The following is a 27,469-nucleotide window of genomic DNA, read 5'->3' as shown; positions in this document are numbered from 1 at the left end:
AATTATTCGAATCAACTTTACAGGGAGTTATACCTGAAATCTTGATTTGCAGTATCAATGCTTTTTATTTATTGCATTTCGTAGATCTTATATTAGCACTGAAGTTTTAAGATGTGGAACTAGTAAAGATTTTACAAAATTATAATTTTTTGGCGAGAAGAAGCGAGGTTGAGGATTCGCCATAGATCACCTGGCATTTGCCTTATGGTTGGGGAAAACTTAAGAAAAAACAAACATGACTGAAGTAGATCCAAAGCCTCGAAACACTTTAAAACACACAGAACTAAGATTATTAATACAATAAGACATAACGAATATCAAATACGCAGCACAATACTCAAACCAATTCACTCAGAAATATTCCAAACAAACCCTCTTTTCCTTATGTAACATTCGATCATTGAAAATTATATTCTATCACACTTAGGGTGGAGGAAACTGAACTATTCTGATATCAGTCTTGTGCTACACAACAAGAGACAGTTGTCGGCATTTCAAGCAACATCATCTCAAATGTGCAGAAGTACATGCCAATAGTATACAAAGAGTGAACTTGCTGTGGCCACACGGGTTACCTGGGCCACTACATTTGGATGGCAGAATCTGATGTCTTGTGCCAAGTCTCTTGCCGAGCTGACGCTGGTTGGGGGCACGAGATGCTGGAGGCCAGAGACGCTTTGGAGAGTTGGCGGCAGACGAAGAGGTTGCAGGAGTCGAGGATCCCGACCCCCCCAGCACCGGGAAACTGTCTTCCTCGGCACAGTCATCGGATATGTCATAGTCCTCGATTGCGTTCTCGAAGCTACGACACAAAAGCTTGACACCACCTGGTCTGCTTGTTACAGACAACGCTACCTCTGACCTATGTGTGAAATCGGCAGACTGTGTGCGCTCTCTAGTATACATTAATTTCCTTGCACCATCTTTATCCTTGGATTCCCCTTGCTTTGCGTCTTCAGAACTCCCTTGTTTTGCAGCTGTCTCTCCCTTTTTGGGTTGATCGTAGTCAGTTGGACTCAGAGCCGCAGAATTCATTCCAACTAGATGGTTTGCTCTCAGCGGTCTCTGCGAATGCATACCGCCAGATTCTACGCTTTGATTCCAATGTGCCCTCTGTTTCATTTGCTGTTGAGATGGTTTTTGCCTGGGTTTTAAGGGTGGTTTATGAGTAACTTTCCCTGTAGGTTTAGGTGCAGTTGGGGGTCGATTAGAGCGGTGTTGATCAATTTTGTCGCCTGCACTCTGAGGAGATTCCTGCGTATTTCCAACACTTGACTTTCTGACCGGTTCGTGCCCTAAGGAATGTGATTGTGACGTCTCTTCGAAGCCAGTCGTAAAAGATTTGTTTAATGTCGAAAACTGTGAATGCATCTGTAAAGAGGTTGGGGTCTGAGGTCGACTCCTAGGATACGAATTCTTTCTTACTAACGATCTGGCAGGAGGTCTCTCATTACCTTTCTGTAGCAACAGGTTCTCGTCGTCGGTCTGTGAAACTCTAGATGGGGTCTGTGGCCTGCTATTGGAAGCACTGGGAGACACTTCCGTAGTAGAGAGTTCCGTGCAAGTGTCTTGAAGACTTCGAGTGCGGAAAATCGGCCTGTGAGTATTCTCTTTGGGAGTATCAGTTTCAACTTTCACCTCTTTTTCGGACAGAGCTTTCTCTCTCCCTGTACTTGGCGTTTCTGACTTTGGCTTACTTGTATTCCCGGTCGAGGGGAACAATCTGTTCTTCACCTCCAGTTCCTTGCATGACGTAAAGACTTGGCAGTCGCTGTCGTCTGTCAGGATGCTCTCTGTACTTTGACAGGAGTCCCTGTGCCTTGCATTCTCGTACTCCGCAAGGTTGCCTCGCTGCATTGAGAAGTGGTAGTCGCTCTCCAAGATGCTCTCGGTGCTGCGACAGGAGTCTCTGTGTCGATCTCGGTCACGCTGGTAGTCGCTTTCGTCCGTCAAGATGCTCTCCTGGCTGCGACACGCATTTGTGTTGCGCCGACGCAGCGACAGAAAGAAACTAGCGCTGCTGTGGCGATCCTGCTCATAGTTTGAACACATCTCCAGGATATCGCCGCTGTTGTTGCAACTCGACAGCTGTCCACTCGTGTTGGACAGAATGCTCTCCTGACTGTGGAAGGCCTCTCTGTTCCTCTTGCACTGTCTGCCGGCAGCACTTGCTGAGCGACGTTCAAATTCGAATCCAACCAATTCTGGCGGACGTGTAAATATCTGGTAGTCACTGATGCATCTGCGTGGAGTTCTGTTGCTAAATTCGCTTGGCTCTTCCAATGAATCTGAACTGAAGTCGCCATTCCCGTCCTCCTCGTCACAACTGTCTAGAAGATTCTCCTCGCTTGACGCGATATTATTTCGTCCCAATGTGGCTGGGAGAGATTCTGAAGACTTTGCAACATTTTTAGTATTTTTACTCTGAAATTCTTGTTCGTTATCAGTCAGTGTGTTCAAATCTATGAAATAACTACAAGACCTGCGTTGCTGACCAAATCTAGACGACTTAATGTTGCTTTCTGTATCTGTCAAGTTCTGAAATAAGCCAGTTGGTGAATTGAGATCCTCGCACACTGGTGATTCTGGTAAAGACTGATTTGTAAGGGGAGTCTTTGATCGAGTCTTGCTATATTTAGAACTACCACCACCACTACCACCACCACCAGAACGTAAATTGAGAAAAACGGGTCGTTTACTTGGTGACAGTTCACCGTGTTTTAATACAAAATCTTTTTGCGTTTCCCTAATGGAGTTACCACTAATGTTAGTTCTAACAGCATTCAAAGCTTTAGTAGCACTATTGGCAGTAGGATATAAAGCATTGTTAGTACAAGGTGACTGCACCCAAGCTAAGTTGTCAGTTGCAGCACAAGGTTCAGGGTCGTCACTGGACTTCACCCCCACACATAGCTTAGAAGGAGAAGCGTTGCCTTGTGACAATCCAGAAGAATTAGTGCCTACAGGTTTTTTATTAGACAGGACTGAAGAAGAACAAATGTTACCAGTAATTTCCATCACCACAGCAGACCTATTGCTGGCAGAGCCAGTCTTCAGGACAGTGGCAGACTTTTTAGTTGTGGGCAAGGTGTGGTATGTGGAATACATGACAGTTTTGGTGGTTAAAGAAGCCGTTTCAGTGTAGTTCTTTAAGTCCTTTGGGATGTCGGAGTAAGGAAGTGAGGTATAAGCAGAAGAAGCTATCTTGGGATCCGTAACCGATACAAGGGATAAAGTACTTGGGAGTGGAAGAGACCGTAGCCTAGCAAGCTCGGATTTATTTCCGGGGTCTTTGATGCCCTTTGGAGTTTTCGTAACTGGAAGTGTATTGTAGAAGCTTGCAGGAGATTTTGTGATTGCGTTTTCGAGTGTAATTTTTGAGATGTGGGTGAAGTATTTACCAGGAGTAGGAGCGATAATGGATGGCACAGGATTGTTTGCCAAGTTCTTTGGCTGCTGGATGATGACAGGAGAAATGGAAGACTGGATTATTTTAGACGGCTGCAATATGGCAGAGTTCAGTTGGTGGCGCATTAGAGAAGCAGCATATTGTTTACCTCCAGCAGGAGTGTACCGATGAACATGGTTTACCCCACGTGGACCCCAGCCATCTTTCTCGGGGATTTGGCTTAGATCAGTGATGCTTTGGCTGCTCTTCAGATTTGACCGGTAGCCAACCTGCACAATCGACAAACACGTATGTTCAAATAATTTGCTCTTCATGCATCTATCACTTTTACTGCAAAGTACTGTAAATGTATAGGGTGGGACAGTCTGATGAAAAATTCGGAGAACAGTTTGTTAGGCAACAAAACACACCTGGTATTTTAAACTTTAATCTCTATCTTTTTATGGCGAATACTTGACTTTTCGTCATTCATCCATATGAAGTCAGTTGTGTAGACCAATTTACCAACAGAGTCGTTGCCCAAGTGTGCCACGCTGAGATGAGATGAGATGATGATGGAGATTTGTTGGGATTCCACAGGAGAACTGGAGCTCCTGTGTTACCTAGACCACAGGCTTGCCCAACACAAGTTATAAATCGGGAGTACACCAGGGATCGAACCCGGGTCCATAGAATTATAAGTCCTGCATTTTAGCCACTAGACCACCGTGGCAGCTGAAAAGGATATCTATTTTGATGTAATAAATCTGAAGTGAAGAATACAGACAACAGAAATTGTGAGCTTTTATTCCAATATTATACAGGGTGGAAGAGGTATGAGTGCATTAATTTTAGGAGCAGATTCAGGTAAGAAAAATGTCAAAAGATTTTGGTCTCCAAAGAAGGATTTGGCCTAATGAAAATAATTTGTGTTTAATATGTGCATCTTATTTATTGACAAGATTTAGGTTTTGGATACGTTTTCACAAGGGAATATGTAAGAGAAAATTCCCTCATAATTTGTTCACGAATTGCTTTGTTTTGATGTTATTTCGTTTTAAGATAAGTGATTAATAATAAATTTATTGTGCCAGGTTAATCTGACAACTATGTAAAGATCTTTGCCAGTACAGCTGTTTAGTTGTGTTAATACAATGTATGCAGGCAATAACAAAGTCTTTTCGCAGAATAAGTTGTGAATCAATCAAGGATGATGTCATGGTTTTTGATGCATATGTAGACAAACTTCTTATTTAGGGAGACTCAAGACAGAATTCCTATGAAGCAGGACTGATTTCCTACCAGAAAGCTAACCAATCTCAAAACGTTTGTTACTGTGAGAACGCGAGTCTTACGAACAGAGAGTGTTTTGTTTTTGTATGCTATTAGAATGGTCCCTATCCAAAAATTAGCCTCTGTAATGTACGTACATGATCTGTTAACTCACGTTACCTACATTCATTATTACGAATGTGAAATATTTCGTCTTTTAAATCAGACAGCACAATGACCTGTGTCAGTGAAATATCATGATCTGATGTACAGACACATGGTTATAAGCTGCGTATCTGTCCATCAATGTTGTAAACAAATCACGACAGTGCTGCAAGATTTATAACTCCATCCTTTAAAAACATTTAATTTATTTCAGTAACACTTACAGATAGAGAAAAGTTTATTTGGAAATTTTCATTAGTTCTATTATTACCTATTACCAGTTGAAATTATTGCACTTATACTCCTTCCTCCTTGAATACTGTATTTTTGTTTTCTGATGAAAAGGATCAGTGTCATTTGTATGAAACTCCCAGGAGTAGAATGAGTGCCCCCCACCTAAAGATGAAGAGACGTCCATATTTTAAAAGCTTTTCTTTTCTTTTCATATTCATCAGCAATGGAAGAAGAGAGAAAAGCAATCTCAATCTATTTTATGATTAAATAAAGATTATTTGACTACCAACAACTCATTACTAGCCAACCTATTATTCATGATAACAAAACACTAACAGATGTAGAGATATAGCAAACGCATTTAATAAACATTACTCAAACTCTCACAGATTACATCCCAATGTAAAAAAACTGACAAATTTATCAAAAGAGAATTATATAAAAATAATAAAAACAATATTACTAGTACAAAACCTGAAATATTTCATCAAAATTTTACTTCCAAAGAATTAACTATAGCTATACAAAATTTAAAAACCAAGAAATCTCCTGGCCCTGACAACATTCATTCCGAATTTTTTAAACATCTGGGGGAAAAAGCCAAGTCTGTACTTTTATCCATTTTCAATTTATCATGGAACACCTCAATTCCTGCAGCTTGGAAAAAAGCAATCATTATACCAATTCACAAAAAAGGGAAACCTGCTCATGACGTTAATAGTTATCGACCAATAGCACTATTAAGCATGATAGCAAAAACCATGGAGTCCATGATCTCCAACAGATTAACTTGGTATTTAGAATCCCAAAATCTTTTATCAGCAAGACAAGCCGGCTTTCGACAACTACACTCTACCAATGAACAAGTCATACGCCTTGGCCAAGAAATAAAAGACAGTTTTAACAAGCAAGAAGATATCTTGGCAATATTTATTGACTTTCAGTTAACATATGACTCTGTTTGGAGAAATAAATTATTACTAAAACTCAGGGGCGGCTTTCGAAGAGGGGCTGCGGAGCTGCAGCACCCCCAGACATTTGTGGCTCTTGTCTCGTTTTATGTTGTGAAAAACATTTATTATACAGTCTCTATTTAGCGGCTCGAATTTTTTTAAATTCCGCTCTCATTGACATGCACGCAATCGTTAGTGAAGTCACTTCCTCCCCTGGAGCTGCCAGTCTCGTCTCGGATGCTTTGCGCGTTAGTTTTACCCCTCCCCCTGGTGCCCCTTGCCATTAATCCAGAGCATCCAGGCGCTGCAAAATTTGCAGCAGTTTGTCAGTAGCGCGCAGTTTTAAATACAGTTTCTTTAATGTTGTGAGTATAACAAGTGCAACAATGTTTAATTCTGTACAATATTTACAGTCTATACGGTTCAGTACCTTAACAATTCAGGAGAAATGTGAAATTAAGTGCCCATCAGTTCAATCTCATAATGGAAAGAGCCGCTAAACAAAATACAAAGGCTCGCATATTTTTTGATAATTTATCCAGTATCCCTGCTTTCTTCTCTCGATCTCCACTCAGTCTGTATTAGATTAATGTGTTTCAAAGACAATTTCATCAGCTGGGGCAACAAGATGGATTTAAAATAAGAACAGTAAATGTTGTTCATGAGAAGAAGGAGCCATTGCTAGAATGTTTTCAAAATATAATGCAATCTGAAACATCTAACAATATGACAATAAATAAGGCAAGCGCCCTGGTGCGTACTCTTGAAGATCCTGAATTCAATTTCTGGCTTAATTATTTTTTTCATTTATTGAGATATATATATATATATATATATATATATATATATATATATATAAAATACAGCCAACTACAACATCGCCAGTTAGATATTTCTAAGGTTCAAATCTGCATATAAAAAATTAAATTATGGTTTATTTAACGGCACTCGCAACTGCAGGGGTTATATCAGCGTCGCCGCTGTGCAGGAATTTTGTCTGCAGGATTCTTTTAAATGCCAGTAAATCTACTCACGTGAGCCTGTCTCATTTAAACACAACTTACAAGATAAGGCGCATGGAACTAATCTTTAAATAAAGTAATTTGCTTGATTTATTTTTGTATGCAGCCCCCCTTATATCAATACCCACGAGCCGCCACTGCTAAAACTCCAGAAATTAGGTATCTCCAGCAATATGTTCAGATGGATATCAGAATTCCTTAGTCAAAGATTCATTACCAACAACTCATTTCACGAGGCTCTGAAACTAATAATTTCACACAATGTGCCAGATTGCCAGAACTTACACTCTGCAATTTCCTGCGCGTCTCTTCTATTCTGCGTTGCAGTTCTTCGCGTTTCTTCGATGTCTCGCTGTCCACACGGGTTTGCTTGGCAGCATTGATGACTGCCACATTACGAAGAGTGGACGTCGAGAACATTCCACCCTGGTTAGCACGAACTAGAAATTGAGATGATATGCTTGTTCCAGCTGAAACAGAGAACTGGACCTTCAGGAGAACATTCCCATGCCACAGAAACTACAATTACAAAACATCCAACACCTCTATCAATTGCTTTAAAATTATGATCAAATAATATCTTTATCATATTCATACCATGTTAATAACTGTTAATATTTTGTATGTCACAGTGCTTGACCAAAGACATGTTATTTAAGTACATATCTAACCTGCATCTTTGGTGGCTTCTTGCTCTGCCCCACTGAGAGATTCAAAGGTATTCTTCAGGTACTTTTCTCTCTGTCCTACACGATCCAAACTTTCTGTGCTGCTAGAATGCACAAGATTAAAAACCAATAATGAAGATACGAAAAAGAAAACGCAGTTAAAATATTATAAAAAACTCCACTAATGATACTTAATGCGTGTGGAGCATAAAGAAATAAATAAATAAAGAAAAAGTAAGTATCATGGTGACACATATTTTCTCACATGTATTACAACAAATTAGTACAATAATTTCAAGGAAAAAGTTGTTCCAGGGCCAGGTATCGAACCAGGGAGCTTTGGCTGAGCGTGTCAATGCTCTACCGACTGAGCTACCCAGGAACTGTACGAGACAAGTGGACTGACAAGACATCAAGCCCAACAATGAGTGCACACAAACTCTTTGCGACTTGAATTGAGGAGTTGTATGTACAAGGGGTGTATACCAGAAAACCGTGTTCGGAGGAAATGACATCTGAAATTTTCACTTTGGTTTAGTGCTTGTACCAAGTACTTAAAGAAACTGTTTCAATGAATGCAGTAATGAACATAATCATTTCTTATTGAAGACAATTCTTTGAAATAGATATTGTAATATTTTAAATAGCAACTTGCATTTTAAAATGTGCCAGTATATGTTCTTAGTATATATAATATTAATTACAGGAATTTAATATAACAAAACTAAATTCAAATAGCTGTTTTAAGTCACTTGTAATAATAATAATAGTCATAAAGAGTGAAGGTAATTCAAAATAAGTGAAAAATTTATATTTTCCAATAAATGTGGAATCAATAATAATTCTGATGATAGTTTAACAAATGACATACAAACTTTTCTTGCTTGCCAATTTTCATCTCAGCAGTCTTCATTGTTTGAGTCACTTCGCTCCCTTCCTCCTCCTGCCATTTTTGTTGGTTTGCTTTGGTGAGTATTTCTTCAAACCCAGCCACCCCCTCTTCAGAGGGGTATTTAAAGAGACTCCGAATATCATTTTCCTTGGCAGTATTAAGTTGTACAATGGAAATTGATGGTAAACTTATATCCAATGGAATGGTTTAACATCTTTCTATGAAGGAAAGTGGTTCATAAGACCCAAAATATGAGGAACGTACTGCAGCTCCGTCATATGGAGAATATGTCATTCTTTGATAAGACTGAATTTTGAAGAAGAAGAGGGCAAAGACAAAGGCGAAGAAGAAAAAGAAGAGAAGAGGACAAAGACAAAGACCAAGAAGAAGGAAAAAAGAAGAAGAAGAACAAGAGGGAAAAGCCCAAGAAGAAGAAGAAGAAGAAGAAGAAGAAGAAAAAGAAGAGAAGAGGGTAAAGACAAAGGCCAAGAAGAAGAAGAACAAAAGGGAAAAGCCCGAGGAGAAGAAGAAGAAGAAGAAGAGGGCAAAGCCGAAGAAGAAGAAGAAGAAGAAGACAAAGCCAAAGGCCAAGAAGAAAAAGAAGAGAAGAGGGCAAAGACAAAGGCCAAGAAGAAGAAGAAAAAAAAGAAGAAGAGGGCAAAGCCCAAGAACAAGAAGAAGAAGAAGAAGACAAAGTCAAAGGCCAAGAAGAAAAAGAAGAGAAGAGGGCAAAGACAAAGGCCAAGAAGAAGAAGAAAAAAAAGAAGAAGAGGGCAAAGCCCAAGAACAAGAAGAAGAAGAAGAAGACAAAGCCAAAGGCCAAGAAGAAAAAGAAGAGAAGAGGGCAAAGACAAAGGCCAAGAAGAAGAAGAAAAAAAAGAAGAAGAGGGCAAAGCCCAAGAACAAGAAGAAGAAGAAGAAGACAAAGTCAAAGGCCAAGAAGAAAAAGAAGAGAAGAGGGCAAAGACAAAGGCCAAGAAGAAGAAGAAAAAAAAGAAGAAGAGGGCAAAGCCCAAGAACAAGAAGAAGAAGAAGAAGACAAAGCCAAAGGCCAAGAAGAAAAAGAAGAGAAGAGGGCAAAGACAAAGGCCAAGAAGAAGAAGAAAAAAAAGAAGAAGAGGGCAAAGCCCAAGAACAAGAAGAAGAAGAAGAAGACAAAGTCAAAGGCCAAGAAGAAAAAGAAGAGAAGAGGGCAAAGACAAAGGCCAAGAAGAAGAAGAAGAAGAAGAGTGCAAAGCCCAAGAAGAAGGAGAAGACAAAGCCAAAGGCCAAGAAGAAAAAGAAGAGAAGAGGACAAAGACAAAGGCCAAGAAGAAGAAGAAGAAGAAAAAGAAGAAGAGGGCAAAGCCCAAGAAGAAGAAGAAGAAGAAGAAGAAGAAGAAGCAGACAAAGCCAAAAGCCAAGAAGAAAAAGAAAAGAAGAGGACAAAGACAAATGCCAAGAAGAAGAAGAAGAAGAAGAGGGCAAAGCCCAAGAATAAGAAGAAGACAAAGCCAAAGGCCAAGAAGAAAAAGAAGAGAAGAGGGCAAAGACAAAGGCCAAGAAGAAGAAGAAGACAAAGCCAAAGGCCAAGAAGAAAAAGAAGAGAAGAGGGCAAAGACAAAGGCCAAGAAGAAGAAGAAAAAGAAGAAGACAAAGCCAAAGGCCAAGAAGAAAAAGAAGAGAAGAGGGCAAAGACAAAGGCCAAGAAGAAGAAGAAAAAGAAGAAGACAAAGCCAAAGGCCAAGAAGAAAAAGAAGAGAAGAGGGCAAAGACAAAGGCCAAGAAGAAGAAGAAAAAGAAGAAGACAAAGCCAAAGGCCAAGAAGAAAAAGAAAAAGAAGAAGAAGAAGACAAAGCCAAAGGCCAAGAAGAAAAAGAAAAAGAAGAAGAAGAAGACAAAGTCAAAGGCCAAGAAGAAAAAGAAGAGAAGAGGGCAAAGACAAAGGCCAAGAAGAAGAAGAAGACAAAGCCAAAGGCCAAGAAGAAAAAGAAGAGAAGAGGGCAAAGACAAAGGCCAAGAAGAAGAAGAAGACAAAGCCAAAGGCCAAGAAGAAAAAGAAGAGAAGAGGGCAAAGACAAAGGCCAAGAAGAAGAAGAAAAAGAAGAAGACAAAGCCAAAGGCCAAGAAGAAAAAGAAGAGAAGAGGGCAAAGACAAAGGCCAAGAAGAAGAAGAAAAAGAAGAAGACAAAGCCAAAGGCCAAGAAGAAAAAGAAGAGAAGAGGGCAAAGACAAAGGCCAAGAAGAAGAAGAAAAAGAAGAAGACAAAGCCAAAGGCCAAGAAGAAAAAGAAGAGAAGAGGGCAAAGACAAAGGCCAAGAAGAAGAAGAAAAAGAAGAAGACAAAGCCAAAGGCCAAGAAGAAAAAGAAAAAGAAGAAGAAGAAGACAAAGCCAAAGGCCAAGAAGAAAAAGAAAAAGAAGAAGAAGAAGACAAAGCCAAAGGCCAAGAAGAAAAAGAAGAGAAGAGGGCAAAGACAAAGGCCAAGAAGAAGAAGAAGACAAAGCCAAAGGCCAAGAAGAAAAAGAAGAGAAGAGGGCAAAGACAAAGGCCAAGAAGAAGAAGAAGACAAAGCCAAAGGCCAAGAAGAAAAAGAAGAGAAGAGGGCAAAGACAAAGGCCAAGAAGAAGAAGAAAAAGAAGAAGACAAAGCCAAAGGCCAAGAAGAAAAAGAAGAGAAGAGGGCAAAGACAAAGGCCAAGAAGAAGAAGAAAAAGAAGAAGACAAAGCCAAAGGCCAAGAAGAAAAAGAAGAGAAGAGGGCAAAGACAAAGGCCAAGAAGAAGAAGAAAAAGAAGAAGACAAAGCCAAAGGCCAAGAAGAAAAAGAAAAAGAAGAAGAAGAAGACAAAGCCAAAGGCCAAGAAGAAAAAGAAGAGAAGAGGGCAAAGACAAAGGCCAAGAAGAAGAAGAAGACAAAGCCAAAGGCCAAGAAGAAAAAGAAGAGAAGAGGACAAAGACAAAGGCCAAGAAGAAGAAGAAGAAGACAAAGCCAAAGGCCAAGAAGAAAAAGAAGAGAAGAGGACAAAGACAAAGGCCAAGAAGAAGAAAAAGATCAAGAGGGCAAAGCCCAAGAAGAAGAAGAATAAGAAGAAAAAGAACAAGAGGGCAAAGCCCAAGAAGAAGAAGAAGAAGAAGAAGAAGATGGCAAAGCCCAAGAAGAAGAAGAAAAAGAAGAAGAACAAGAGGGCAAAGCCCAAGAAGAGAAGAAGAACAACAAGAGGGCAAAGCCCAAGAAGAAGAAGAAGAAGAAGAACAAGAGGGCAAAGCTCAAGAAGAAGAAGAAGAACAACAACAACAACAAGAGGGCAAAGCCCAAGGAGAAGAAGAGAAAGCCAAAGGCCAAGAAGAAAAAGAAGAGAAGAGGGCAAAGACAAAGGCCAAGAAGAAGAAGAAGACAAAGCCAAAGGCCAAGAAGAAAAAGAAGAGAAGAGGACAAAGACAAAGGCCAAGAAGAAGAAAAAGATCAAGAGGGCAAAGCCCAAGAAGAAGAAGAATAAGAAGAAAAAGAACAAGAGGGCAAAGCCCAAGAAGAAGAAGAAGAAGAAGAAGAAGAAGAAGATGGCAAAGCCCAAGAAGAAGAAGAAAAAGAAGAAGAACAAGAGGGCAAAGCCCAAGAAGAGAAGAAGAACAACAAGAGGGCAAAGCCCAAGAAGAAGAAGAAGAAGAACAAGAGGGCAAAGCTCAAGAAGAAGAAGAAGAACAACAACAACAACAAGAGGGCAAAGCCCAAGGAGAAGAAGAGAAAGCCAAAGGCCAAGAAGAAAAAGAAAAAGAAGAAGACAAAGCCAAAGGCCAAGAAGAAAAAGAAGAGAAGAGGGCAAAGGCAAAGGCCAAGAAGAAGAAGAAGACAAAGCCAAAGGCCAAGAAGAAAAAGAAGAGAAGAGGGCAAAGACAAAGGCCAAGAAGAAGAAGAAAAAGAAGAAGACAAAGCCAAAGGCCAAGAAGAAAAAGAAAAAGAAGAAGAAGAAGACAAAGCCAAAGGCCAAGAAGAAAAAGAAAAAGAAGAAGAAGAAGACAAAGCCAAAGGCCAAGAAGAAAAAGAAGAGAAGAGGGCAAAGACAAAGGCCAAGAAGAAGAAGAAGAAGACAAAGCCAAAGGCCAAGAAGAAAAAGAAGAGAAGAGGACAAAGACAAAGGCCAAGAAGAAGAAAAAGATCAAGAGGGCAAAGCCCAAGAAGAAGAAGAATAAGAAGAAAAAGAACAAGAAGAAGAAGAAGAAGAAGAAGATGGCAAAGCCCAAGAAGAAGAAGAAAAAGAAGAAGAACAAGAGGGCAAAGCCCAAGAAGAGAAGAAGAACAACAAGAGGGCAAAGCCCAAGAAGAAGAAGAAGAAGAAGAACAAGAGGGCAAAGCTCAAGAAGAAGAAGAAGAACAACAACAACAACAAGAGGGCAAAGCCCAAGGAGAAGAAGAGAAAGCCAAAGGCCAAGAAGAAAAAGAAAAAGAAGAAGACAAAGCCAAAGGCCAAGAAGAAAAAGAAGAGAAGAGGGCAAAGGCAAAGGCCAAGAAGAAGAAGAAGACAAAGCCAAAGGCCAAGAAGAAAAAGAAGAGAAGAGGGCAAAGACAAAGGCCAAGAAGAAGAAGAAGACAAAGCCAAAGGCCAAGAAGAAAAAGAAGAGAAGAGGGCAAAGACAAAGGCCAAGAAGAAGAAGAAGACAAAGCCAAAGGCCAAGAAGAAAAAGAAAAAGAAGAAGAAGAAGACAAAGCCAAAGGCCAAGAAGAAAAAGAAGAGAAGAGGGCAAAGACAAAGGCCAAGAAGAAGAAGAAGACAAAGCCAAAGGCCAAGAAGAAAAAGAAGAGAAGAGGGCAAAGACAAAGGCCAAGAAGAAGAAGAAGACAAAGCCAAAGGCCAAGAAGAAAAAGAAAAAGAAGAAGAAGAAGACAAAGCCAAAGGCCAAGAAGAAAAAGAAGAGAAGAGGGCAAAGACAAAGGCCAAGAAGAAGAAGAAGACAAAGCCAAAGGCCAAGAAGAAAAAGAAGAGAAGAGGGCAAAGACAAAGGCCAAGAAGAAGAAGAAAAAGAAGAAGACAAAGCCAAAGGCCAAGAAGAAAAAGAAAAAGAAGAAGAAGAAGACAAAGCCAAAGGCCAAGAAGAAAAAGAAGAGAAGAGGACAAAGACAAAGGCCAAGAAGAAGAAGAAGACAAAGCCAAAGGCCAAGAAGAAAAAGAAGAGAAGAGGACAAAGACAAAGGCCAAGAAGAAGAAGAAGAAGACAAAGCCAAAGGCCAAGAAGAAAAAGAAGAGAAGAGGGCAAAGACAAAGGCCAAGAAGAAGAAGAAAAAGAAAAAGAAGAAGAAAAAGAAGAAGATAAAGCCAAAGGCCAAGAAGAAAAAGAAGAAAAGGGCAAAAACAAAGGTGGAGAAGAAGGGGGAAAAGACTAAAACGAAAAAGAAGGCAAATACAAAAAAGAAGGAAAACAAGGTAGGCAAAGAAGCAGATGGCACTAAGGTGAAGAAGATGGGAAAGATGAGGATAAAAAGACGGAAATGATGAAAGAAAAGAAGGCGAGCATGAGGGTAAAGGTACGTGATTAGTGCTGCTGATGTAGGCAATAATAATTTCACTTTGACTATAAACAGGTCTACAATGACTTCATGAGAAATCGCCAGAATGCCCTGGCTGCTCACCTGACAGACAGCATTGAAAGCAGATTGCGCTCGGCTGTGTCTGCACTTGGAGTCGACACCTCGTCGTCGTCCTCGTCACTCTCCTGGCTGCCCGATACCGACGCAGACACGGAGATGAGTGGCAGGTCAGTCAGACGCTCCGGCCGCTGGTTCTTCTTCATCCGCCTCTGGGAGCGACGGAGCTCCTCCACATCCATGGCATTCACGGTGTAATCACTGCAGGCAAGACAAGTATGCTCTGGTTATATTTCCAGAACAAAAGTTGTTGTTCTTAACTAATGCTGAGTTCTTGCCTAGATCATATATGTAACAGATATGTCGGGCTTATAGGCTAACAATTTTTGTCAGGTTTACTACGCTGCCATCTAGTTGTTACATAAGGAGTCTCGTCATAATTCCCATTTGAAATGCATTAGCGACTGTGCTGCCATCTCGTGTTCGTTTACGGCAGACGGGTGGCGATCCTGGCGGTTGTTCTCTTCAAAGTGCTGCTGATTTTAACGTAGCGAGGAGTTATCTGTTACATATATGATCTAGGGTTCTTGGCAATAAAGCCATTAAAGGCTGGTTCACAATAAACTGGAAATGGAAACAACAACGAGAACTAGAACGAAAATAACGTTAAAATACATTTAATTTAACAATATTTCCATTCCCAGTTTATTGTGGACCAGCATCAACTCTCTTGCTCTCCAATATTTCTCACACACAGTGGGTTTAGGGGAAAGGGCTGGACATCGCTGAAGATGATACTGATCCATTTCTTCGTGAAGACTGCACAGTGGACAAAGTGGTGAAAATATTTTAAAATGTTATGTTTTATTTAAAGATGCTCGCAACTACAGAGGTTATATCAGCGTCGCCGGATGTGCCGGAATTTTGTCCCGCAGGAGTTCTTTTACATGCCAGTAAATCTACTGACATGAGCCTGTCGCATTTAAGCACACTTAAATGCCATCGACCTGGCCTGGGATCGAACCCGCAACCTTGGGCATAGAAGGCCAGCGCTATACTAACTCGCTAACCAGGTCGACAAAGTGGTGAAGAAATAACTCCCGTTTTGTTCAAGTGTTTTCACAGTCATGCCCTGTGAGTAATCGAAAGGATGGAACTCTACTTTTGCTCGGATACTCAGGAATTATATTTTGTTGTACACTGAGACACTCCCATCTTTTACTATTTGAAATTTTGTGGAAATGATATGATATTATATCTTGATATTCAGAGTTGATATATCTTCTAACAGATTGAAAAGGTAAAGTTGACATAGGGTTTTGTGAGATTTTACTTCCCTTCTTAGCAAAACGGTCACCAGTTTCATTACCAGATAATCCACAGTGTGCCAGTACCCATTGAAAAAATATTATCTTACCTTTCGTCAGATGGTGTATAATTTTCCAACAAACCAGAAGAAAAGTGAGATTTAATCATCAGGGCTGTGAAGAAAATTTTTATCCACTGACAATGTTTTCCAACCCTGATGATGATCCATCTGCTCACATTTTTCTAATTCTGACCCTGACTCTATCCACAATTTCCTTCAACTCTGACTCTGAAGTGATCCCAAATTTCTTACAATTCTTTTCCAATATCTCCTAAAATTACTTATGATTCTAAGAGAATTGATGCCAAATTGCTTTTGGCAGTCTCTGACTCTAAATCCTCAAAGATATTTGTACCTTCATAATCCTCAGGAAGATATTTGGACCTAAACTAGCCAATGGAACATGGCAAATTAGATACTCATGAACTATATGCCTTACATAATGCTATAGCATCATCCACATTTAGATGTATTAACCTTTAAATTGACAAAGTATCCTATAGGATACAAAAGGTTAACAGGCTATATGCTATAATTTTAATAGAATAGAAAAAAAAAATTTCCATTAACGATATACTTCAAACTATACAGGTCTTTCCTTATAACTTTGTAACACATAAATAGTCAATCAATGTCTTTTGCAAATGTGACATTGTAATGTTGATTTGAATAACAATAGTTACTTCGATATAACGTTAAATATTTCAGTCACTTCAAGATAATTTATCGGCATATCAATAACAACCTCATAAAATTACGTACAAAAAACACTCCCAAAATAATATACACTTATGAAAAAAAATAAAATAAAAAAATAAAAAATAATTTGATTAACAATATTTTCACCGTTACAATTACACATGTATAAAAACTAAATATAAACATTTACATAGAAGAGAAAAAGTTTGTCCAAAGGGCTGGACTCGGGAAGAGTACCCAAAACGCTCTGCGTTGAATAGCAATACTTAAGCATTGATGCAAATAAGTAGTGCAACGGTGATCACCAGTAATGGAGATCAAAATTTGGCCAATTTGAGATACCAAAACTTTATCGTCATGACTCCAAGGACCGAAGGTCTCCACAGCAAATGGGACAAAGATATAATTGTCTAAAAGATGAGCATATTTATTGACTTAAAAAAAAGTTGGTTGGAAAATTAAAATTTCACAATACTATACTATTGTACAACATATAAAATATGGACATTGCAATATTTGTTTTCTTCACAGTCCGACAATGTTTAATAAACCAGTATGAGAAATGAAGTTTTGCCAATTTAAGGGTTAAGAGACTCCAGTGGGCTGGTCACATTATAAGAATTGAAAGTCAACGCATCCCCAAAAAATTACTTGATAGACACATTGATGGGAAAAGGTCAGTTGGAAAACCACGTAACCAATGGGAAGAAACGATACAGAAAGATGCAGCCAATCTAATCCATATAAGAAACTGGAAGGCAACTGCAAGAAACAGGGAGAAATGGAAGCGTATAATGGAGGGGGGGGGGGGTTATCATGGTACGAAAATGGGCCAAAGCACCTTAGGATGATGAGGATGACTCTAATCATAATTCCTGTCAACTGTACCTGAATTTGATTCTGATCTGACTCAGATCTAACTAAATTACTTCGAATTCTGATTCCGACTTCACCCAAATTTCTTCCAATTTCCAAGTCATCATTCTGACTCCACTCAAAACTAGTTCTAACTCTTATTTTGAACTCTCCAAAATTGATTTTGACTAACTTCATAAAGAATTGAATAATTTTGAGGGAAAAATTGTTCCGGGGCCGGGTATCGAACCTGGACCTTTGATTAAACGTACCAACGCTCTACCAACTGAGCTATCCAGGAACTCTACCCGACACCGATCCAACTTTTCCCTCTATACCCACAGACCTCAAAGTGGGCTGACAACCGTCAAGCAACCAACACTGAGTGCACACTAACTCTGTGTGACTTAAATTGTGGTTTTCTGTTAACGAACAGTGACGTGTATTATGCAAATCAAGCTTTCAAGTATAACTCCCTGTAAAGTTGATTTTAATAATTTTGAGGGAAAAACCAAAGGTCCTGGGCTCGATACCCGGCCCCAGAACAATTTTTCCCTCAAAATTATTCAAATCAACTTTACAGGGAGTTATGCCTGAAAATTTGATTTCCATAAAAAATTGCTTCCAACTATGACTCTATTCCATCCAAACCCACTTCTGAACCTGACTCCAACTCCACAGCACTGCTAAGCACTCAATCGACGCTTGTTGAAGTGTTACCTTCCCGTCTCCTCAGCAGGTGGGTAGTACATGACACGGTCCCCTTGCTCTGGTTCCGTGGACTCCCCTTCCCCCTCTGAGTAGTCTTCCACATCGCCATCATGCTCCGTACTCTCCATGTCCTGTATCACACAGCATCATTATAATAAATATCAATAAACAATCGTATCAGCAATAGTAAAGAAAAAAAAGTTATTCCCATAACATGCCATGAAGGCACTTGGGGGGCATGGAGACAGAGCCCCATGCTTTCCATGACCTCGGCACTAGAATGAGGTGGTGTGGTCGCCACTACCTTTTACTCCCGGGAAAGACCCGGTGCTCAATTTTATAGGAGGCTGAGTGAACCTCGGGGCCGTTCTGAAAGTTTGGCAACGAGAAAAAATCCTGTCACCACCTGGGATCGAACCCCAGACCTTCCAGTCCGTAGCCAGCTGCTATACCAACTGAGCTACCCGGCCGCCATCAGCAATAGTATGAAGGATAAAATCAGTTTTAGTTTCTCAGTTCAATACTTATTTTTTGGATGTTGGAGATTGTTTGTACAAAACAGAAAATGAAAATGTTTTGTAACCCAAAGAAAACATTGGTGTGCAATCAATCTTAACATTTTTTTTATCTGTTTTCAGATAAGTCAAATAGGAAACCCTTTCTATTTGGCACAAGAATCATCAGTAGTAACTTAATAGCTACCATCTTTGACAATAGATAGATGATAGATGTAAAGTCCATGTGTTTAAACACAGACAAGGACAATGAACGTTTATGGCATGATGAACATCCTTAACATACAGTATACGCCAAAATAAACAATACTGAAATTATCGCTCATCTGCTGTTCATGTTTCCCTAGCAACCAAATATTTATTTATTTTATATGATAGTTTAACATATTGTGTATTCAGTGTTGAGGTTAGTGCAGCAATTATGTTCTCACAACAGAGGAGAAGGAGTTTATCATCGAGCATTATTTCCGGTCATATGAAGTGGGGTGTTAGAATGGGCCAAGCTTGTGCCAAGTTAAAGAGCAGTATGAGGAGCGATTTAACAATGCGGCACCAAATAACACAACAATGTTAGCTGTCGTCGAGAAGTTCTGTCGTACGGGATCAGTCTTATGTCGCCTTATATGTTATAATGACATCTTGATTTTCAGAGTATGTCTGTAATTTCAGTACTCCGTATGACTGGAAATAAAGCTCGATGATAAACACCTTCTCCTCTGTTGTGAGAACCATAATTGCAGAAATCAACACAACACTGAATTCACTACTATTGTATACAATAAATAAATACTTCGTTGCTAGGGAAACGTGCACAGCAGATCAGTGATAATTTCAGTACTGTTTGTTTTGGTGCATACCGTAGCTTCCTTCAGAAGAAAAATAATGACAGGAATGGTGTTCCATAGGATTTAGACATGTATTAAGAACTCTGACTCCGATGACATGGGTTTCACACAAAATTTCCGGCCAACTACCCATCACTCCAAGTTAACACCTAGCAGACAGATGTTTTTGACTTGAGAGATCACAGAAACCTTTGTTTTACATGTCTAGAAAAATTAAGCCGAGAACAATTAGCTAATTGTTTGCACCATGTCATTGGTGTAAAGATATTCAACATTTCAGAGCTATGTATCAGCTCAATAACCAGGGAAGGCAGGGAGGAAAAAGTGACAACCCCACAATTAGTGTTCTGCTCTAACAAGAACAGGGTGTCTCAAAAATAAACTGACAAAGTTTTCTGGTATGTTCAGAAAAAAAAAAAAAAAAAAAAAAAAAGGGAGAACAGGCAAGATGTTTCTAACTTGCCATGGAATCGGACAACACCTCTCCATACACTGAGTTAGGTTGAGTTTGCATAATTTTACTTATTAAAAACTGGAAATCATTTGAGCAAAAAGAAACAAAGCATCAGGAATGTCTTTCCTATAAATAACATATAATTCTTCTCTTCTTTAAGCCTTTCAGAAATTATACGATGAAAGAGTAATGGAACGGAGAAAAACTCTCTCTGGCGCCGGGATTTTAACCCAGGTTTTCAGCTCTATGTGCTGATGCTTTATCCACTGAGCCACACCGGATACCTACCCCGGCGTCGGACAGAATCGTCTCAGATTAAGTTCCAACTCTTGGGTTCCCTCTAGTGGCCGTCCTCTGCACTACATCATAGATGTCTATGAACGTAGGACTGAAGTCCACACATGTGCTGAGGTGCACTCGTTATGAGTGACTAGTTGGCCGGGATTCGACGGAATAAGCACTGTCTTAAATCACGAAGTAATTTACGCATATCATATATATTATTTTAATGTACCGAAGTACATACGATATTTCCATGCAGATATTCTGCATCATCATACAATGAAAGAGTAATGGAACGGAGAAAAATTCTCTCCGGCGCTGGGATTTGAACCTGGGTTTTTAGCTCTACGTGCTGATGCTTTATCCACTAATCATATCATATCATATCATATGTACTTCGTTACATTAAAATAATATATATGATATGCGTAAATTACTTCGTGATTTAAGACGGCGCTTATGCCGTCGGATCCCGGCCAACTAGTCACTCATAACGAGTGCACCTTAGCACATGTGTGGACTTCAGTCCTACGTTCATAGACATCTATGACTTAGTGCAGAGGGCGGCCACTAAAGGGAACCCAAGAGTTGGAACTTAATCTGAGACGATTCTGTCCGACGCCGGGGTAGGTATCCGGTGTGGCTTAGTGGATAAAGCATCAGCACGTAGAGCTGAAAACCTGGGTTAAAATCCCGGCACTGAGAGAGTTTTTCTCTGTTCCATTACTCTTTCATCGCATGATGACGCAGAATATCTGCCTGGAAATATCATATGTACTTTGGTACATTAAAATAATATATATCTTTCAGAAATTGCCTAACCTTCATTTTTGGAACTGGGTTTTAACAAATTCACAGAATTATAACTTGAAAAAATATTTGAAATAGGATTGTGGGGTTTTCACTGGCATATTTCTTACTGTGTGGTTACTAACACACTGTATACAAAACAGCTATTTTCTAATATGTTTGTTTGAAGTGACTGTAATGCCAGACTATTTTGTGGGTGGAAATATCAAACAAAAACATGTGTCAATAGTAGCAGATAGTACACTGGTCAAGTGGCAACAGCACTTAAGTACAGTTCGGTGGAACAGTTTCTGATATATCATTCAATATTGTGTCTTGTGTAGTACACAAAGTTACTGGCTACACTGTACATAAAACATAATGTGAACATACAGTGCTGGGAATGCTTGAGAAGCAATTAGTGTGCGTATTAATATCCAAGCCATGCAATTTTGAGGCATAATTAAAATTTACTTCAATTTGCAGCGGATTTAGTCTAGTGCAATAAATAATACATACCTCGTACTTGTAACTGCCAATACTACTGTCATCAGTAAGGTGACGACTTCGAGAGAGGTCTGTGATGTCACTTCCCCTGGATAGCGTTACTTTACTGCTCGACACCTGCAAGTCACATCCTCAAATGTCAGCAAATTTGATTCCAGCCTTTATAATGATGCCTGAAATAATTTTGGTTACCTTACAATAAAATGAAGTAAGTCAAGAGTCATGAATGACTTGCAGGAATCTACCATCTGAAAATAAGGATGCTCATATTGTCACATTGACCAGTCTCATGGTCTAGTGATCACAGTTGATGGCTACAGTTCATGAGGTCCCGGGTTTGATTCTTGGCCATAGCACAGGAATTGTTTCTGTGTTCGTCCATTGTTAGAAAATTAGGTTAAGGGGAGAATGTACCTCCTCTCTCCGCCATGCACTATGCTAAATTTGTTATTTTCTGTTTTAAAGAACTATAAAGTGTAGAGCGAATCCAGAAATGCATATAGAGTGTTAGTTGGGAGGCCGGAGGGAAAAAGACCTTTAGGGAGGCCGAGACGTAGATGGGAAGATAATATTAAAATGGATTTGAGGGAGGTGGGATATGATGATAGAGAATGGATTAATTTTTCTCAGGATAGGGACCAATGGTGGGCTTATGTGAGGGCGGCAATAAACCTCCGGGTTCCTTAAAAGTAAGTAAGTAAGTAAGTATAAAGTGTAGAGCAATGAATTTTTTCATATACACTTACTATATCCTTTGCTAACAAAATGTCTTTTTTTTTTTTCAGAGAAATAACTTAAAAAATATAATATGAACAATTTTTTGTTTATTTTTCCCATAACTTTGATTTTTTTCCTATTCTTATGTTCGTTTTCTATGAAACTATCCATTCCAGAGCATCGAAATTTTTACAGTGTATTAATTTTATATACAGTAAAACCTCGATAACTTATTAAGCTATCCCGTGTAATACGCTTTTTTTGACCGGTCCCTGCACATTTCATATATAACACCTTTATGAAATATCCCATTTGTTGCGCTCAAGTCCCGCATAATACGCTGATTTTGTGGTATATTTTCAATGTAATTTTCAGCAATGTACTGTAACAGCAATGAAACATCTTGGTCATTGAACTCACTGGTGCCATTAACCTGAAAGTATTGGTATTCGGCCCTTTACCTGCGCATTTAAACCTTCATACTTCATACCTTAGTATACCCCACCCTCTTGTTACGCTCTCTTATTCGACTCCTTATCTGCGTGGTTAAAGCCTACATACAGTTACAATACCGCACCCTCTTGTTAACTCTCTCTCAATCAACATTCCTCACTCAGCCGTAATGAAATTCTGGAAATTTTTGCTTGGCAGTTTGTTATCCTTTTGTGTATTGAAATGTCTGTGAATGTGATTACAATGAGTGTTAAACGAAAAGTCCTTTCTGCGTCAGAAAAGTTGGAAATCTTACGAAAGTACGATGAGAACAGTACTCTTACTCAGAAACAACTCTCTGATGAATTAGGAATCCCATCATCGACATTAAGAATGATAATAAAAAATCGCGACTCAATCACTACAGCTGCGACGTCGGGAGGATGTAATCGCAGAAACTGAAGTGTGGTAAACATGAGGACTTGGAGTACATGCACATGGCAAACAACTATAAATGTTTTTTTTTTTCGAAAGAATTAAGTACAGTACATATTGTAAATGTCTTTGATGTACAGTACAGTAATTACATAATGGAGTAATACTGTATTACCTTTCATGAATCATGTATTTCAATAAAGAAAAATGCTACTAGATACTATATGTAAGTCAAAATAAGTACACCCGCCTAATACGCGGTCCTGGTTAATATGCGTTTTACACCCGGTCCCTTGAACAGCGTCTTATCAGGGTTTTATTGTATATGCTTGGTTGCCATTACATTTTTTAAGATACTGCTCTGAAAAAAAATGTAATTTTGTTGGCAAAGGATGTAAATATATGTGGAAAAAATGTATTGCTCTGCAAGGAACATTAAACATTACAAATTTAACATGGCGAGAAAGAAGATTCCTTCTCCACTTAAGGTTTAAGACCTCTCCTGATGCTACATAATCATGATCATCCTATGATATCGGGGTAATGTAACTCCGTCTTTCAGACATCCCAACCTCAGAAGTGCATTACACCTAAGCCACTGCCAGGAGAGAAGACCAGAAATGTCGAAAGACAACCTCGTGGCATTAGGGAAAAAAAGTTGTTACGTATCTGTTACTTGAAGATTCCACTCTAAAACGTTTTTTGCCTACAGAGATTTCACATTAGAACAGTACTGGAACTTATAAAGCTGGTAATTGCTACAGCTGATTCTGCTGAGAGTTATGATTTATGAATTATTAATGCTCACAGAACTGCACAATGCAACAAACCTTTTGTCCTCAAAAAATGTATGGCCTTAGTTGAAACATATTTCACATACTTACTTCCCTTGCAAGTCACAGTATAGCGACAAGACATTCGACAAGCACGAAACATTCTCGTGCAATGTGTGCATGGTGCTGATAAGTGACTATTTTAAAACTATTTACCTACTTGTGAAAAAGTCAGCAATAACAACTACTGGTACACGACTATTTTTGCACAAGGTCTTGATCTGCTGTATTCTGCATCAAAACATTCACACTCCCTACACTCTGCACCACTCTTTATGTTTTCTTTTCGACATGTGCTCTAGTCTAAGCCAATTTCACACCTTCCACTTGTTTTTAATCTGTTCAGCACTTTTGGAATTACAACCCCTTTCCTCTATTTCCTCCACCATGTGTCTATATTTCAGAATTTTTAATCGCTTTCCATCAAACAATTTGTGGATTTGCTTTTCACAAAAGATTTCTAATAAGCAGTAGCGGCCCGCAGTTACAAAGATTGGCAGTTCTGCATGAAAAATAGTGTATTTAACAAACGCATGCTGTTTATTGCATCTAAATCGGATAACGCGTGTAATTACAGCGCCTTCTCGGAGTTGACTGGGCACCCGAAATTGTATTCCAACCATTCGGGCGCTACACCTCTTCCACCTGGTACAACTAGTCACGTAGTGGAGATGTGCCTCACATGTTTTTCTAGTTTTTAAAGTCAAATTAACTAAATCCTTCACTCCAGTGTTGGTCCATGTAAACAGAATACACGGGTGAGGGAGAAAGCGTTTTTATGAGCTCAGCAAAAAACCAATCATTTCCATTACACATTTCGGTATTAAAATGACTAGTAGGCTATATGATTTCCTCGACTTTTTCCAGAAATTTCAATATTTAAATTTTGTGTAGGACGTCCTAATTTCTTAAGTTAACATGCAATTTCTCTTTTAATTTCGAAAAGGGTTGGTCAATTAGGTTTCCATTTCATTCATTTTTAATATAAAATATTTCCTTAGACACACTGACTAATCACATCACACCACTCACAGTATACTATAACACACTGGAACTATATACAGTAGTCCAGAAGCCTATGTGTTCTAACGCAGGTCATAAGGAGATGAGGGTGTCGGCGGTTCTTTTGTATATTTGGAGAGAGCTGCTTCGGTTGCAGCTCTAATGCAGTCTTATGGGATGGTGAAGAAAACCAGTTTCCTGCTGCCGACTACCCTGCATTGAGCTTCAGGAACTGCCAATCACAGATCCGAAAAGTACACTACAGCTAAAATTCTCGAGCAGTTCAAGGCTCCTACAGACAGTAAAATCTCGAATCGAAGGAGAAGGAATTGGAAAAATAAATGAAATAATGAACTAGATTACATAAAAGCACGTCTTACATTTTTAATTTTTTCAGGTCCATTTAAATGGTGGTTCTGCAGCTCTGCAGTTCTTATTGTAGAGCCGCCCTTGCTAATAAGGTTATTATTCCCTTTGTTGCAGTCTACATTTTCAAAGCTCCTTGCCTCCTTGCTTGAAACCTTCTAAATTAGGCGCGCTAATATTCGGAACATCCGAACATATTCAGTCACACTCAGAAAAAGAACGACGATTGTTAAATGCAAAGCGTATACAGTTCAGTTTCAATACAGTAGGGGTTTACATGCCAAAAGTGTTGCAGAAATTTCGATCTGAACCTACTATCTAACAGGATCAAATTTGAGATTCAGTTCGAACTGAATCCTCGTTTCCATAAAGTATTCAGTACTAGAGGTCTGCATTGGACGGTTTCGCTCGAGCGCCAAGTAGTTCATAGCATAATTCGATAGATAGTGCACATGCATGATGGGTAAAATTGTCGTGAGCGATAAATCCTTGAACGGTATAAGCTGAGCGTTACGCATCGTTCTTGTTACTGGCAAGAAGTACACTGTCAAAAATGGAGAGCTAAAAGATGTAGTGAAGTTGAAACTACTCATCAAGGAATACAAGTTAAGTCCTAAAGAAGGTATGAAGAGTGATGTGTGGGACAAATTCTTATTTGTGATACTTAGTGTATCAATCTTTGCGTCTGTAACAGTTGTGCAGCATGATTATTAGTTTTATTATATTTTCTGTGACGTTATCTCTGTACTAATATTGTTATTAATCTACTGCTATATCAATAATATTTTGTAAAACGTTTCTACATTGTCGCAGTATATAGGTGGAACACTATGTATGGACCTATCATATTATATATGTGGTAAATCAAATATTGAATAATTATTAATTAGCAATAATAACTGTATATCGAAGTTTTTCATACTATTTTATTTATAACTCCATGTTCCTGTTTTGGTACGTTCCATTAGACGTTTGTCATAAACGCAGAAAATAAAGCCTTATCTTTACCGTGTGAGCAAAACATATGTGTATCTTATCTGTCGCCTTCCATACAAGATAAGACATGTCGGTGATATGACCTTGTACTGTGCTTCTATTTATTACGAGCGCATCACGACCGATCGTATCTCACTCGAGGGTGCGACATTCGACCAAGTTCAAGCGAGCGATTTAACTGTTCAGTACAGAAAGGGTATTCAGATCGATTTGAATTCCCCATGGAAAGGTAGTAACTGTTTCAGTTTACAGCCTGTGTACATTGACATTGCTTCGTAATTTATACTTAAAAATTATCGCATTTTTATATTGAATACAATTTCCTGTTAACATTACAAAGTTATATTCTAATGTAACAGCAGCAAAATTATTATAGTTTATCTTAAGTTCGTAACAATTACGGTATAAACAAACCAATGAGTCAAGACTGGATTAAAAGTTTAGAGAAATACAAATATGAATGCCCTTCATAGACAGGACATTCACAAGATGCGGTGAATGTTAATAATTAGTTGTTTACTCGTAAGTAAATTACACATTTTACTATTTTAAAATGTTGTTATAAGTTATGCAATAAGGTAAATAACCTTGATGAGAGCTGTTGTTATTGTAGTTCATATTTAATTGAATTAAAATATTGAAGTGAGTGAAAGCCATCTATTTAGTGTTTACATATATTACAGCAGTGTGACATCAAACAAATTAAATTACAAATATATACAACACAAAATAAAAAACTTAAAATAAATAACAATACTTGTTGTGTGGTTATTACTAAAAAGGAGTTAACAAAATACCTGTTTAGTTGGTTGGCCATTAGTTAGTTCTTGGTAACTCTCAGGACAAGGTACAAAGTCGGTATTATCCCTTTCACCCTGCAAATATTACATAAGAGTAAGGACTAAACTGTACGTAAACTTAAATTTGGTATTACATACGAGGAAACATGCAAAAACATAATATAAACCAACAAAGCATCTAACTCAAGTTACACTGATAATATATTTTAAGTATAATCAGCAAATTTAAATAATTTAAGTAACAAAAACCATTACACACAAATGCGCAATTCAATATTACCCCTACCATTTACCTCTGCAAAACAAATTAGCAACTACATTTCTATTTCATCTTATTTATGATTCATAGTTACAAATTAATACACCAGGTGTTTCATAATTATAGGTACAAACTACAGGAGTGACTACAGGACAATGGAACAAGACAAAAAGTCCTAATAAACATTATCCAGAAACCAACCATTTCAGAGATATCATGTCATCGCATCATTGTGGCTACCAACTGAACACACCTCGTACATTTACAATAAAGAATAAAGAAGAATATAATTACAAACAAGAGAAATAGAAATAAAATAATACAATCAATATAAAAAAGGAGATACAGTAGTATCAACAAAATTTGAGACCGAATGAGCAGCGCTCTTGTTCGGTCGCAGTTCAGATATAATATTAATAGGCCTATAAGAGAATATAAAATAAAATAAAATAA

The 27,469-nt window shown here is 38.6% G+C and overlaps 1 protein-coding gene across 6 annotated transcripts in view; it reads right to left on the bottom strand.

The window, feature by feature from the left end:
* Positions 1 to 27,469, bottom strand: part of LOC138714634 (mitogen-activated protein kinase-binding protein 1-like) — a 525,862-nt gene that overhangs the window by 43,086 nt on the left and 455,307 nt on the right. For 3 of the 6 annotated variants that reach the window (XM_069846668.1, XM_069846671.1, XM_069846672.1), the window contains exons 17-23: positions 26,755 to 26,832; positions 21,189 to 21,293; positions 17,794 to 17,915; positions 14,196 to 14,411; positions 7,706 to 7,806; positions 7,320 to 7,504; positions 3,558 to 3,678 (exon numbers count right to left, since the gene is read on the bottom strand). In XM_069846668.1, coding sequence (XP_069702769.1) covers positions 3,558 to 3,678; positions 7,320 to 7,504; positions 7,706 to 7,806; positions 14,196 to 14,411; positions 17,794 to 17,915; positions 21,189 to 21,293; positions 26,755 to 26,832 — 928 coding nt within the window. The other 3 variants (XM_069846670.1, XM_069846673.1, XM_069846674.1) reach the window with 3 other exon arrangements.

The sequence above is a fragment of the Periplaneta americana genome, chromosome 15, assembly GCF_040183065.1.
Source record: "Periplaneta americana isolate PAMFEO1 chromosome 15, P.americana_PAMFEO1_priV1, whole genome shotgun sequence".
Taxonomy (NCBI): domain Eukaryota; kingdom Metazoa; phylum Arthropoda; class Insecta; order Blattodea; family Blattidae; genus Periplaneta; species Periplaneta americana.
The sequence above is the reverse complement of the archived record's forward strand: the minus strand, read 5'-3'. Positions and strand labels throughout refer to the sequence as shown.